At 27.8% G+C, this 16293-nt stretch overlaps 1 protein-coding gene and 1 long non-coding RNA gene across 2 annotated transcripts; both read left to right on the top strand.

The window, feature by feature from the left end:
• The first annotated feature begins 7303 nt into the window (after positions 1-7303).
• Positions 7304-8588, top strand: LOC136088246 (52 kDa repressor of the inhibitor of the protein kinase-like). Its single transcript, XM_065811931.1, has 2 exons — positions 7304-7706; positions 7858-8588. Exons 1-2 carry the CDS (start codon positions 7304-7306, stop codon positions 8586-8588), a joined length of 1134 nt encoding a protein of 377 aa, XP_065668003.1.
• Positions 8589-11344: 2756 nt separating this feature from the next.
• LOC136088882 (uncharacterized) lies at positions 11345-16090 on the top strand. Its single transcript, XR_010642587.1, has 3 exons — positions 11345-11510; positions 14504-14777; positions 15949-16090. It is a non-coding gene; the product is annotated as an uncharacterized LOC136088882 (long non-coding RNA).
• The last annotated feature ends 203 nt before the right edge of the window (positions 16091-16293 follow it).

Below are 16293 nucleotides of genomic sequence, written 5' to 3'. Positions count from 1 at the left end.
ATATACTAGCATATTGATATTATCAATATGCTGGTATATTGATTTAACTCATATTATAAAAAAAACATGTATTTCCGACAATAAAAATTTTTCTCATGGCAAACCTTTATATTACGTTTAATCTTCTGTAAATACCAGATTTAAAAGTGCATGTAAATATTTTTGGAACTAAAGTAGGTTATCCGCGTCCGCTAATTTGTGTTGTATAAAGCAAATCAGAGGTGTTTTGAGCAATTTGTAAGACAAAAAAAATATATATATACATTTTATGTAATTTCGTTTTTGTCTGAGAAATTACTAAAAACTCCTGTGGTTTTCAATAAAAACTATACTACACAAATTAGTGGACGTGGATAGCCTACTTTAGTTCCAAAAAAAATGCACATGCACTTCTAAATCTATAGGAAATTCAACGTAATATAAAGGTTTGCAATAAAAAGAATATTTTTTGTAGAAAATTCATGTGTTTTTTTGCATAAGCATAACACTTGTAAGCACATGGAGGCTCAGATATTAAAAAAAGATAAGAATATGTAAACATATTGCTGAGGATTAAGTTACTTCAAAATACAGATTTTTTTTGGCGCATTTCCATTATTTTTGGGAATCTAAAAAGTGCATGAAAACCATTTAATGAAGTTGTGTTGCCAAGTAAACATTTTTATGCATAAACTTAAACCTTTACTATGCAATAAAAAAAGTTTTCTTTAACCAAACAAAACATCTTGGCGAAAGAGATATATTTACGTGATTATAGTTTATTTACGTGATAAACATTGTATCAAACTAAAAATGAATCCATATGCCCCTAACTAAAGCTTAGACCCATGGCTCATTTATAAAATGTTATTTCACTGAAACATATAAAACGAGATAAGTCATACCAACATCACGCGTTGTCCATCAAACAGCAAAGTAAATCTCAACTTAGTAGTGCTTGTTGGGAGTGAATCACAATTAAAAAGATAAGAAAAAAAAAAAAAGTTATATTCGGCACCACCATCCGCTTTAAAAATACTTTAGGGAACTTGATAAAAATGTCTGCACCAAATATAAGGGTTCATTAAGGGATGGTCCTATTGCGACAACATAAAAACACAACACGGTACTAATCAAAAGATGAGTAGTATAGCGTGGCTCTTTTTGAAAATTTTTTTATTAATAAAATTTTAAAAACATTTAAATAATTTATATTACTATTTATTGAAATTTATATTTAAAGTATTCATATAAATATTTATTTAAAACATGATATTTATATTTATTTAAAATCTGCCGATTTTTTGTTGAGGATCGTTTTCACCATACTCTTCAATCCCCTTCTAACTATGTTATTTTTCTCATCGATTGAAACATCAGTCATTTACATACCTCACCACATTTGACCATTATAGCGATCTCTTGCCTTGTTAAAACATGGAGCCACTTTCGATTCAATTTCTTTTGTCGCATCATTGATCCGGGAAGAAGTTGACACTGTAAATATAATAAAATTATCACTTAACATTAATTTATTCAAATCTATAATTATGTTCAAAAACTATAGTTATTAGATGAGCTCACATATAAATTAAGTAAGAAAATTCACTTTATGAGTAAACAATCATATAATAAGTAAGAAAGTTCAACTTATGATAAGCAAACGATCTTATAATAAGTAAGAGCTTTATAGTATCATATAGACAATATAAATAACTGCATATTAATAGCTTATAATATAAGTAAACAAGTAAAGGTTGCAGCCAGCCTCCAAAAATTATCAAACTGTTGTAATGTTGCTTCTCTTTCACTTTTCTAAATATACTATAATAGGTGCAGCTCTAAAGAGCTTGCGTCTCTTCTGCAATCTATTTAAATTTATTCTTTTATTACTCATCATTCAATTTAGTCTTATCCTTTAACTGCGACTATTCCTAAGTGCTCCAAAAATTCTTATTTACCTAGTTTTTTTACTTGAACATATGTTCTTTGGAATTCTCTCCCTACATCTTGTTTTTCTGATTCATATAATTTGCAATCTGTCAATCATCTGTGAGTCGTTATCTTTCTTCATAAACTTCATCTTGGCTCTTCCAGTAACTTCCAACTCTAGTAGTGGTCGCTTGCAGCCTTGTTGAAAGCAAAGATTAAACAAGTAACTGTTATAATAAGTAAAAAAAATTGTTACCATCTATATATATTTTGAATATTTTGGAAGTATATAGAATTTTTTTTGTTACTTATTGTTTTTGCCTTAAAATCATAATTTTTGTTATTGTTGTTAAATCAAGCACTATGAGTATGAGCAGACAGTTAGACTGACTCCTATTTATACAAAAATGTTCAGAGTAGATCTGAATTAAACTTAGATCTAATCAGAGTAGATCTGAATTAAACATTTTTGAGCAGTTTTTCCAGGTTAAAGCTTGTTTGCCACAACTTCCAGTCCTGTTGATATTCTGCTGCAGTTCAAGTGCCAGAAATTTTTTTAAGACCTGAGAAACATGGACATAGATATCCCTCCTTCAAGCTTCATTTATAAATATTTTATCTCATTCATATTGTAATCTTTTGCCAAAAGGTGTTCCTCTTGGCAATCAAACACATCATGGTTATACTCACATAATCGGAGTGTACACATTATCATAATTGCAGCAAAAAGGTAAAAAAAATTCTTTGCTGCAGTTATGATAATGATAATAGATTCCAATCAACAGGATCACAACAAACACGTGCCCATAATCTTTAATTGTCATTATTCAAGATTAGTTAAATTATAATGGATTAAAGTCAATTCACGCAGAATGTATGCATTCATAAGATGAGTGTCCAAGTCCACTTCTGCAGTTTTTTCTTCAGTTTTCTTTTTTCCTTTTTTTTTTTTTAAAAAAAACAGTTGTTCACAAATATTACCAAACCAAAAAATAAATTTTGCAAGATTTTTCAAACTTTATACTTAAAACTAAAATGCCAATATTAACGAACTAAACAAAAATGTTGCCTGCTTTTTATGTTTTTTAATGTTTCAATAAAATATTTAAAGATTATTTAAATCGAATGTTTTGAAAAGATAAACTGTCATGATAATTATAATAAAAGTAACCAAAACAAAAAAAATCATAAACTAAGATACACCAATCATAAATTATGATACATCAATAAACAACATCAGATAAAATAAAAATATTCTTTGCTATCAGACTTAAAAAAAGCACAAATATTAAAATAAAAAAGAAATTAAAATATATTACAAATATTAAAATAAGAAAGTTAATAGTCAACTAAGTTAACATTTATTTAATAAATTGAATTTATCAAAGAGAAACACAAAAACAATGAATATATAATGAAATAATTAAAAACTTGAAAATACATACAGCTGTATTAAAAATTGTTATTTTAAATTATAGCAGAACTATGAGTTTTAAACATTTAATATTGTTTGAACACTTTTTTCACTTGAACTCTAAAAGTGTAGAAACTTTTTGCATTTGTTCAAAAATAACACATGTCATTGGCAAAATTAAAAATTACTTTATGTGCAACAGAAAATTTTGGAGTTTTAAGCTTCCTTGACAGTTTATTGCTTTTTAACTATAAGCTTTAAATCTTTATTTTTTGTAAACATGCTATAGATGGATGGTATATTCCTGATAACGCAGATTTGACAACTTTTATTGCATAAACATTTTTTCTTTTATGTAAGGTGTTGAGTTTTATTTTTAAAAGGGAAGCAAAAAGGGTGATCCTAGGTTTGTGACAAATAATTTGTACACATTGCAACTGTATTACATAAAACCTCTTTAGTTGTGACTTGGATTGACCAATACATTTCATTGAAATACAATGCTTTGATTGAAATACATTTATTGAAGATACATGTATTTCAATCAAACTTACCTTTACTGAATAAACTGGAAGGATAAGGTCCTTATTGCTTTTGAATTTCTATTATTATTTAAATCCAGAAGCAACATGGGTACCACTAATAAAAGTGGAGCTATGCTATACCTTAAATATATTAATATAAAAACTATTACACTATAATATAGTTTATATTACTATAAAAATTATTGTGGGATTTATTGGAGAAAAACATTTTTTTTGGTAGACAACTACAAAAAAAAAAAAAAAAAAAAAAAAATCTAGATTGAATATATTATATTTCAATCTAGATTTTTCAATTGTTTGTGTAGATATCTACCAAAAAAAAAGGTTTTCTCCAATAAATACTCCAATAATTTTATATATTATTTATTAAATTTATTTAATATAAACTTCTAATAGTTAAATAGAGTTAATGGATTGACTATGATTCAGTTTAAAATAGAGTTAAAAATATCAAATTCTATATAGAATAAAAATGGAGAAAGTGATGGTACTCGCTTTATTTAAAAAAATTTTATTAGTACTTGTAACTTAAATTAAATAAATAAAATAAAATAACATCCCTAGGACTTAAGGACGAAGAGTCTGCTTAAGTTTTGCGACAATATATAGAATAAAAAATAATCCGGTAACCGAAAAATACGACCTGATTCTGAGGGATGTTAAAGTCTGCTAACCATAAAATATAAATACCTTTAATTTGCAAGGCTACCAGCCAAAATCCACATCCTCAGCCGGTGTAGCAAGTGCGCCTCCAATGCATCACGGCTGCTATGTTTGTACGTTCACCGCACCTAACCCTATTTAAGTCAGTCGAAGTATGTACATTCCAGTTTGCCTAACCCCTATAAATCTGTGTAAGCGGATGTGAAGGATGCTCAACGTGGGAATTGAAGTTTGACAATAGTGCGTGTGAGTTTTCAGTTATGAGTGTCATTGTACCAGTGGCGTACCGAAGGTAGGGCGGGGGGGGGGGGGGTTAAAAGGGCGGTTCGCCCTAGGCCCCGTCTGGGAGTAGGCCCCCAAACGTTAATACGATTTTATATTTTTTTTACTTCAGCCGGATTTTGTAATAGTCAACATTTTTGTTCTGTAATCATAATTGTTTACAACAAAAATGAACCTGAAACATGATCGTAACTGCTTGCCAAGATAATAAACATCCACAGCAAACAAACCAAGATGTAAGAAATTGAAATGACATCTTGGCCAATAACAACCACCGTGACTGTTTTAGAGGCCCTCCACGAAGTTTCCTCCCCCACACCCGCGAGTACTAATAAATAGATTCGCCCGCCCTAACTACGAGTCTATGGTTCATGATGGTTCTGGCAGACTGACGGATGTTTATGTTGTTTCGTTAATGTGGTTAATATACTCTATCATTGAGTACCTCAATAATTCGAGAGCAAATCACGTCTCCAGTTCGTCATCACCAAGTTACATGGTAAGTTATAATTTTATTCCTGCATATAGGCCTAACAAGGCTTCGTGAGAAGATTTTAGTTATCAGGTTATAGTTTTATATCACACGTCGTCTTATGTTGAAGGCACTAAGGGGCCTGTCCTTAAACACTATCCGTATTGTCAATTTAATTACTTGATTTTAATAACTAATTTTAACCTCAAAAATGCCAAAAATAGTACTACTGATAAAAATTATTACCAAAATAGGCCTAGCCTATTTTGGTAAACAATAATTTTTATCAGTAGTACGAAAACATTTAGTTTTAATATTGTTTGCTCGTCTTAGCGAATTTCCCACATGGAAAGAGCTATTACCATAGGTGGCATGGATAAATTTAAGCCCGAGACCATGATAACATTTATCTTGGGGGCCCCCAGATTCTGAAAACATTAAAATTAAAATCGATTTTTTTTTAAATTTTTTAAATTTATTATTCTTATGGTTCATAAATCCAATTAATATCTAGCTTATTTGTGAACATTAATAAATATAATAAATATAATAATTAAGACAAATATAATAATTATAATAAACATAATAAATATAATAAATATAATAAAAATAAGAATTATAATAAATATAATAAATATAATTATCATAATAAATTTAATAAATATAATAAATATAGTAAATATAATAAATATAATTAATATAACAAATATAATTAATATAATTAATTAATGAATATAATAAATATAATAAATGTAATATATATAATAAATATAACTAATATAATTAATAAATTAGTATAATTAATATAATTTATATAATAAATACAATAAACACAATAATAGTTGTAAATATAATATATATAATAAATAATATATTAAATATAATATACGTCAAAACAGAAAAAACATAACTAACTAAATTAGAGGCACATTAATATACAATGAGAACATCTAAATTCCCCTTTGAATAGCTGCTCTGAAAATACTCATTAAAGCATTAGCAATAATAGGCAATCAAACAATTTCCTGATAAAAATTCTAGAATAAACAACTACCGTGGAGACAGCCAATCTCTGCCAACCTGTCTCTAAAGTAAAACTATGAATAATAACAAAAAATAATTCCAATGAAAAACGTTGTTAAACACACCTTAAGAATTACCTAACTTTATTCGTGGAGACATGCGAAGCTCTGATGCGTAAATAGAACAATAGGCCATTGAAAACCTACAACGATAGAACAATGGAATTTTAAAAACAGAAATTTTACATTTCATGTGCGTACATTTCACTTTAAATAGATATCTACTAACAAGCAAAGTGAAAACATCATTAGTTATACTGCTACTTATACTGAAATTTTTCTAAGAAAATAGCCGAAAAATGTAATTCAAAACTTGACAGTTTTATCTTACAGTGTTTATTTATTAGGTTTGGTTCGTTTTCAAACCCATAACGCGAAGGTTTGTTTTATTTTCTAAATACTTTATTGTCTAAAATAGAACAATTATTTTCAGAGTCAAGAGACCTGTTGATAACATGAAACGAAACTATCCCAGTGAATGGGAAAAGAAGAAAAAACAAAAAGCCAAAGAACAAGAACTACAAAGGTTGTCGGGTTCAATACTTAAATTTACTAAAAGGGCACTATCCCGGGCAAACAATGAAGTAGGGCCAGAGGAGGGCCCTGAATCTTTAGAAGGCCCAAGTACAAGCTATGGCCAACGGAATGAACAAACAAGCAATGATGAACAAGAAAAAAGAAAAGAAGAACAATACAAAAGGCAAGAAGAAGAAGACATAACCAATTCAATACATTCTGAATCAGACGCAAATTCAGTACACGAATCAGAAGATTTAATATTAAATTATGATGTTGGAAACTGGCCCACTCCAATGCCAGATTATCTCAGAACCAATGTTATGAGACAAGGCAGTGAAATTTACCAGAACTTGGAGGGGCCATTTGATCCAGTTCAAAGGGTCAAACTAGACAGCTGACAAAAAGCTGGTTTTACATGAAGCTTCCAAGTGGAGAACAGATTTTGAGGAAATGGATGGTCTATTCTCATGAAAAAAAATCACTGTTTTGCTTTTGTTGCAAGTTGTTTGATAAGAACGATAATCTAACGACCAAATCAAGTTTCATCACAGGATTCAATAGTTGGTGGAAATTGAATCCTAAAGTATCAGATCACGAAAACTCTGAATTGCATATTATCAATTTAGAAAAATGGAAAACACTTGAAGCAAGGCTTCTCCAAAACAAAACCATCGACGCTGCTCACCAAGACGTAATGGAAAGAGAGAAGAAGAAATGGAGAGACATTTTGCATCGTCTCTTACATATAACACTTTTTTTGGCAAAGCAGAATTTGCCTATTCGAGGCCACAGGGAAGACTTTGTTTCTGAAAACCGTGGTAATTTCTTGGAACTTGTTAGCCTCCTTTCAAACTCTGACCCTAATTAAAAAAGACCACAGCATACGGCTTCAGCAATCGTTCGAATCAGGGTTGATTCCAGTTTCTTATTTATCGCCTGCAGTGCAAAATGAGTTTATATCTCTTTTAGGCGATGCTGTAAAACAAGAATTAATCTGTGAAAACGTGGAAGTGAAAGAATTATTTCTAGGCTTTATTCCTCTAAGTGGGAAAAAAGCAGACTCCATAACACAGGAAATTGTTCAATCTCTTGAAAAGGACGGCTTGGATTTAAAGCTTTGTCGAAGCCAAGGATACGATAATGCCACAACAATGTCTGGCATTCATACAGGAGTACAAACGAGAATTAAAGAATTCAATCCAAAAGAAATATTTGTGCCTTGTGCTAACCATTCGCTTAATTTATGTGGCGTACATGCTTTTGGTAGTGTTTCTGTTTGTGTCACATTTTTTGGAACTTTGGAAAGTGTGTACACGTTTTTTTCATGTTCAACACATAGATGGGAGGTCCTAAAAGAAACCGTTGGAGTGACAGTGAAGAGACTTAATGATACCAGGTGGAGTGCTCATCATGATGCCGTGAAACCAATATTCAAACATTTCGAAAAGTTGGTTAAGGCTGTGGAAAAGCTTTGTGATGCTTCTAAAAACCTAGATACGAGAGGAGCAGCGGAGGTATTGATGACAAACATTTGTAATTTCAATTTCCTTTGCTTCTTGCTTTTGTGGTACCACATTCTACTCGAGGTGAATCATGCCCAAAAACATCTTCAAATTGAAGGTATTAGCTTGGAAAAGTGTTGTGAAGCTGAAAAGCTTGAAGACCTTTTTAGTAGAGAGTCGAGAAGTTCTGGTCCATAATGCTGTAGAATATGCGACCCAGATTTGTGCTGAAATGGGCATTGATATTGAAAGCAGAAAATGCAAGCGAGTGAAAAAGATGATGCCAGGAGAAATTACTAAAGATGCAGGTTTAACTCCACAGGAAGAATTGAAGTGTGCTATGTTCGAGTGCATTGACCACTTTTGGTGGTCAATGCACTCGAACATAGCACGTAACATATACAAAATTGCTGTTGTACACACAGGTAATCTTTTGAAGGCAACTGATGAAGAAATTGTAACCTATGCCCATCAGTTTTCAGAAACTTTAAATGATGTAGAGGAGGAAGAAATGCTGCCTGAAGTAAAGAGGCTGAGAAGACATCTGAAGGATTCTGGTATCAAATTAGACATTGCAGCTGCATGGACATCCTTGAAAATATTTCAGTTTATTATCGAAATGGACTTTCGTGAATCGTTGCCAAACGTGACTGGTAACTCTTTGCTGTAAATCTGTTTTTTTACTGTACATTGTACATCATTGTATTATTATTTAAAATAAATAATCAAAACTAATGTTTTAGTCATTTGTGTACATATATGAATTTCTATAAGTGATAAAATGGCGTTAATGGATATATATATATATATATATATATATATATATATATATATATATATATAAACATATAAACTGGTAGATAGTAATAAAGATGGTATTTACTAATTTTTGTTTATCACAAACGTCTTCAAGAAAGTGGACAAAGATAATGTGTTAACATACATTCATTAATGTAGTCTATATATATATATATATATATATATATATATATATATATATATATATATATATATATATATATATATATATATATATATATATATATATATATATATATATATGTATATATATATATATATATATATATATATATATATATATATATATATATATATATATATATATACATGTATATATATATATATATATATACATTTGTATAACTTTAGTTCAGATAAACGCGTCCGCAATTTCAAATCCATTTGAAATTGCGGACGCGTTTATCTGAATCAAATTTTAAATTTCACGTGACCGATGTGGTTATACTTTGTTTATATACAGTCTGGTAACGTAATGTCATTTTTGGTAAAAGTAATTGGGTTACCCTGGCAATTGACTAACATGTTATGGTTTAAAATTTGAAATTAAAAGATGAACTAGATTTCCGCACAATATTCATTTAAGTAGATTTTCAAAATGCAAACTAGTTGTAATATAACTATATACGAGTTTAGTACAATGATAAGCAAAAGTTGTTAGATGTTAACAAGGAACTTTTTAAGCAACGTTAGTTTTATATTACTTTAATACTTAGTCGTTAAAGCATTTTAAAGTTAAAAATTTAATAATTAAAGAAATTTAGCTGATCAAGTTTTACATGTAAAATTTAATTGTTGTATTTTATCAAATAAAAGTTTAAATTTAAAAATTTTTTATATAGGCTATTATTCACATTTTCTATTCAAACTTTTTTTTAGAATATACAACAATTAAATGTGACATATGGAAAATTTGATTAGCTAAATTTCTTTAACACTTACATATAATCAGGATTAAATGTTACTTAAAACTAACATTGCTTTAAAAGTTAATATATTATTTAATTTACATCTCTTTTAGAATATCTATTAATCATTCTATTAAATTTAGTTTATATATTTATATTATAGATATATAAATTATATTTATTAAGTATTTTACAATCAGGATCAAAAGTTTGGAACATCACATAAAAAAAAAACACATTTTTCAAAATTATATTTTGATAAAAAAAATTGTCCATTTATTTTATCAAAATATATTAGTAACCATTATAATTGGAATTACTGCTGGAATCATCTTAAAAACTTTGTTTTTAAGATGATTCCAGCAGTTTTCAATGGGATTGAGGTTGGGTGAGTTACTAGGCCAGGGGCTAATGATCTCAACCCTATTATCACATAACCAACTGCTTACATGCCTGCCCTGTGACAGGGTGCTTCATCATGGTAAAACTTGTGGGTATTCATGATGTTCATGAATATTTTAAGTTTTTTTTTAAGTATTTTAAAATAAATATATCTATATATTGTGGTGTTAGGAAGCATAAACCATAAACCACCACTTTGATTTGCTGTAATGGTAACCCATATCATGATTTTAGGGCAATGTTTTACAGTAGAAAACAAATACTGTGGGTTGTATTGCTTGGAAGACAGGCGTCTAACACTTGTAGAATGACAACTAAACTGTTACGGTTATACGGTAACAATTTAGCAAGCAATACGGTTTCTAATATTTTTTTAAGAAAGGCAAGGTTTTTTGCCGGAACACAGCTATTTAAGTTAAATTGTTTGCACAAACATCTTCTAATTGTCACAACACTTAGTGCAACACTAGTTGAGAATATCTCAGATAAAATTTCAAAAGCACTGGCAAATGGATGTGCTTTTGCATAATGGTCATTCAGTTCCAACTTTGCTTTTAAAATCACCAGTTTCTTGATATCCCTTTAATGTTTTTATAATGCAGCTGTGTTACATTAAAATGTTCAGCATTAGAAGTCAGGCTCAATCCTTGTTCTCATAAAATAACATTCTGAGCACGTTTTTCTGTTGTTAACTCATTAGTTTTTCACATAATTTTTATTTTAGTTTTTGCTAAATTTTTAAAATGTTCCAAACGTTTGATCGATTGTAGAACACTGTCCTAATATATTTTGCAAATTTAAATAAGAAAATCTAAACTTTTTAGGGGGAAAGAAACAAACAAACAAAAAAATTAAAAGAAAAAGTTTATTATTGCCGTAATAAAAGTTATTTAAAACTGATGATGCCTGTCCGCACCCTTATTTGATGTATGTACTGAAGTCTTCATTCATTCTAAATAATATTTTGACATCAAAGATATTTTATGCTCAGGTAAGTACACAAAGATTTTATATGAAGGCGATTCTCATGTTACGTGTGTGACTGGTGCAAATATTTTCAAATAAAAGGGGCCATAAAAAATAGTCTCCAAGTTGCAAATATTATAGTAGGAGATATGCCTGATATAAAATAATATTTCTCTTAATAATATGTTTATTGCACATATTAAAAAATAAAAAGCACTAATTAGTTGCATTTCTTGTGTGGCGCGTACAGAACTATAAATTTTAATTTTAATGTTAAGTGTTGTTACGTGTATGACAAATTTTTTAGATATGTGACATTGTACAAACTTTTAATGATTTAATAAATTTGAAACAATTTTTTTTTAATTTTTGTTATTTTAACAAAACTGAAATGAAACTGATTAACACTTTTGTTTTATAGTTTTTTTTTAAGTTTGAACTTGTTAGGATTTATTTTATCACGCTACATAGTTTGATTGTTTTGCACAAGACACCAATCATTAAAAGCCATTTCTGGAAAATCGGGAAAATATTTCAGGAGCTTGGTTTTTTTTTTTTTTTTTACTAATGATTTCTTTATTTCTAATATAAAGAATGTTAGTAGCTGTCATTAAAAGTTTAAGAACATTTAAAAAGTCCATAAAAGTTTTTTACACTTACTTTCTCATTCTTGTTTATACATTTCATTTGAACAAGAGACTTGGCTCTTCTCCCAACACCATCAAGAGCCCCTTTTTCTATGGAAAGTTTCAAAAAATTTCCACTCAAACATTTTATTTCATTACAAAGATAATTGATGAGTAATTTCATCATAAACTTATTTTTAAATTCTGATGAGGGAACATGGGTGAAAAGAGTTTCAGTATCATTATTACAGTTTTCAGACATAATTACCCAATTTTCTCATATAATTACCCAATAAAGCAGTAAACACTATCTTTGCCTTTGTCTCTAGTGTCTGAACAGATAAGATATGTTTTGCAATTATTGTTGTTTAAAACAGTACCAGTAAACAAATAAACAATGTTCTTACATTACAGGCACTTTGTAGTTTATTTGGATATTCGCAAATATATCTATTGCAAAATCCACCTAAAGAACTTTTTCTCTTTCTGCAATCCCCTTATCTTTTTCAAGTTCAGCTTCTTAAACTCTTTTTATACAAATGGGTTCCTGAATTTTAGATAAAATAGTTAGTAGTTACTATATTACTTCTCCTATGCATCCATTTTTGGATTGTAATTGAAGACACCCAATATGAACTATTATAGCTGATGCCTACTGCTTTAAGTAATAAGTGAAAGTTCTCATGCAGTTTGCACTTACACTGGTCTGTGGCTGTTTCTTCTAAAAAATGTATATTTTTTAGCCTTAGCTTACAAAATGTAGACAAAGGCATTATCTCTCCAAAGGTTGATTGAAAGTAGGGTAAGCCTCTCTCAAAAACATTGTCGAAAATATTTTCTCAGCCTTTTTTTCTTTCCATCCTATCAATTCATTTAGTTAGTTTTTAATTTTTTGTCTACTAATTTGTTTGCATTTTTTTTCTTTATATGATTCCTTTTCTGTGCTGTTTATTTTTACAACTTTCATTTTTCACAGATTCTCAATCCTTATTACTTTTATTGAACAGTATTCTTAGTCAACTTTTCATTTTTATAGAGCAGTATTCTTTGTCAGCTTTTCATTTTCCTCTAAAGTTTTTTCATCTTTTAGTTCAAGACATTTTTATTATATATTAGCCTAAACTTAAAACAGGAAACTGTTAAAATTTACCAAGACCTTATAATCAATAATTTATAGAATTATTTAATTCATCTTTTTAAGCAAATTCAAACTGAAATAACTTTCAAAATACCACTATGTGGTTGCTTTCTTGTTGAATTTCTTAAAAAATTGAGATTCATTTAAAAAAAAAGTAATTTATATCAATACTATATTCATGTTTAAGGCATTTATATTCAAAAAAATTTTTTTGTATTTAGTATTTATGATTTAGTTCCAATCTACATCTAGTATTTTAAATTTAATGATCTTATCTGTGTAATGCCACACATATATCATTAGCTATAAAACTACGTTATGTGTGTGACCGAATTCTTTTAAATTTTTTTTTTAGGTATTTTATTACAATATCATTAAAAAATTTTTTTTTATCATTTGTGTTTTTTCAATACTTTTCACTTATAACTCAAAATATTTTCAAAAAAGTATTCTAGTTTGTTCACAAATAAAACTTTTCATTGTTTTTTGTTGTGTGTGACATCACAAAAAGGTATTTACTGAATTGTTATATATATGTTTAAATATTTTTTCAAATCTATATTTTTTTTGTTTAAATTATATTAAAATAGTTATGAAAATGCTTTTATTTAATTATAACAATATTAAATATTTATTTATTGTGATAAATGGAAAATAACGTACTGACATTAAAAATTATAAAATTTTAAGTTTTATTAACTGAAGAAATTAATATCAATATTTTTCCATACACTTTACAAAAACTTTTTAAATGTATTTAAAAATAAAAATTTAGTTTGAAAAATATGCAAAAAGATAAAAAAAGTGTGTTTGAGAAATTAGCTCTCTGGTTTCACTAATTTGAGAATCGCCCATGTATGTATGTATGCATGTATGTATGTATGTATGTATGTATGTATGTATGTATGTATGTATGTATGTATGTATGTATGTATGTATGTATGTATGTATGTATGTATGTATGTATGTATTTATGTATGTATGTATGTATGTATGTATGTATATATGTATGTATGTATATATGGATGGATGGATGTATCTATGTATGTATGGATGGATGTATGTATGTATGGATGTATGTATATATATACATATATATATATATATATATATACATACATACATAAAAGTAGTTTTATACTTTTATGTATGTATGTATATATATACTATAAAAGTATATATATACATACATACATAAAAGTAGTTTTGATTAATGGCAAAGCCATTAATCAAAACTACTTTTATGTTTTAAAGGATAACTTTATGTTTGGCTTCAAGATTGGCCATAACAAACATACTGTAATAGCTCTCCAATAGGAATAAGTTGACAGTTTTTTCAACTGTTTGGAAAATGTTGCGTAAAAAGATAGTGAGTGTTATTTTAGCTGCTGTCCAGCAAAGTAATAAATCTAAATATAGTGATAGTGAAGTTGGTGATTCAGAGACAGAATCTCATATAAAGTTTTGGGATGATAATGACATTTTTGATACCATGGTGTCATAGTCAGCATCAGACAGACCCTATCTGGTAAGTGTAATTTTTCTTTATATATTCTGTTTCTTTCTGACAAGAGTTAGTTAAATATTCATAATTCCTAAAGGTCTTGTTTTCCACTTGAATGAATGCTGCTAATAACAACAACTTTCATATAGGTGTGCAACCAACAAAATAAATAAATATGTTAAATTTTGAGAACTGATAAAACATTTAGTGACATTTACAGGCCTTGTTTTAAATAAAAAACGCTTAATGCAATTTTTTAAAGACATAAGGTTTTTTAAATTACTGCAGTAATTTCATATTAATTACCGCAAAATGAGTTAAATATTTAACTTGCGTTATAAAAAAAAAAGTTTAACTTACATTTTGTGCAAATTTTTGTTGCAGCCGTTTATTTAAAATTTAATTTTGAGTAAAAAATATTTAGAAAGGAAAACTGAAAAGACAATTGCAATAAAAATGAGCTTACTTTTTTTTTTAAGAATAAATAAAATTTAAGTATTGAACAATATTTACTAATATTTTAAAAAAAATTTGACAGTTAAGTTAAACCCAAGCATCAACTTTAATTTTGATAGACTTAAATATATTTATTAAATAAAAATAAAATGATATATTTTTTAAATCTAAATTAAATTTTTTTTATCAGAATGAAATTATATATTTTTATTAAATTAGTTTTAAATTAAATCTTATATTTTTTATCAGAATTAAATTATATTATTATGATTGCTTCAAGCTTAAAATATTAGCATTTTTCAAGCGAAAAAATTGATCATTACAATAAAATAAAAACAAAATAGAAATAAATTTTTAATTTTATTTGAGTTTTTTTCATTAGTAAATAGGGCTTATATCAAACATAATTGTTATTCAAACTTTTGTAACAAATATTTTTACATAATCGTCATTCAAAAGTTATTTATTAAAGTGGATATTAAGTTATTTTTAAGTGGTTTTTTTATTAATTACTTCTTTTATCTTACCGCTTATAGAATGATTTAAAAGTTAAAAAAATGATAAAAAGTTACTTAACCAAAATTGCTTACTGCTTACGTAAAATCTCTTAAGATGTACATAAATCTTAATGCTTAACGCTTTAAAACAAGGCCTGATTTAGAGACATTCAGTTATAATTCAAACAATTTCAAACTTGAAATTATGATTATAAAATTATATTAATTTTATTTATTTCTAGGATCTATTCAATCTAGATGAAAACATTAGTGGTGTTGAAGAAAATGATGGAAATGTTGAAGAAAATATTGGTTATTTTGAAGAAAACAAAGCTGTTGAAAATGAAGTTTTTTTTTCATCTACAGTTTGAAAAAAAAGTAACATCAAATTAAAAATAAACAAATATCTGTTCGTAAAGAAGTTACAAAAACAACAACGTGTTACAAATAAGAACCACAATTTAAACAGCACAGATCAACCAGCATGGAAGAAGACTTCTACAACAAAAACAAATGATATACCATTCTGTGAAACAAGTGGGCCTAATCGAAACACTAATCCACAAAATGCTTCAGATGTCTTTCAA

This window comes from Hydra vulgaris, chromosome 12 (assembly GCF_038396675.1).
Source record: "Hydra vulgaris chromosome 12, alternate assembly HydraT2T_AEP".
NCBI classification, from domain to species: Eukaryota; Metazoa; Cnidaria; class Hydrozoa; order Anthoathecata; family Hydridae; genus Hydra; species Hydra vulgaris.
The sequence above is the reverse complement of the archived record's forward strand: the minus strand, read 5'-3'. Positions and strand labels throughout refer to the sequence as shown.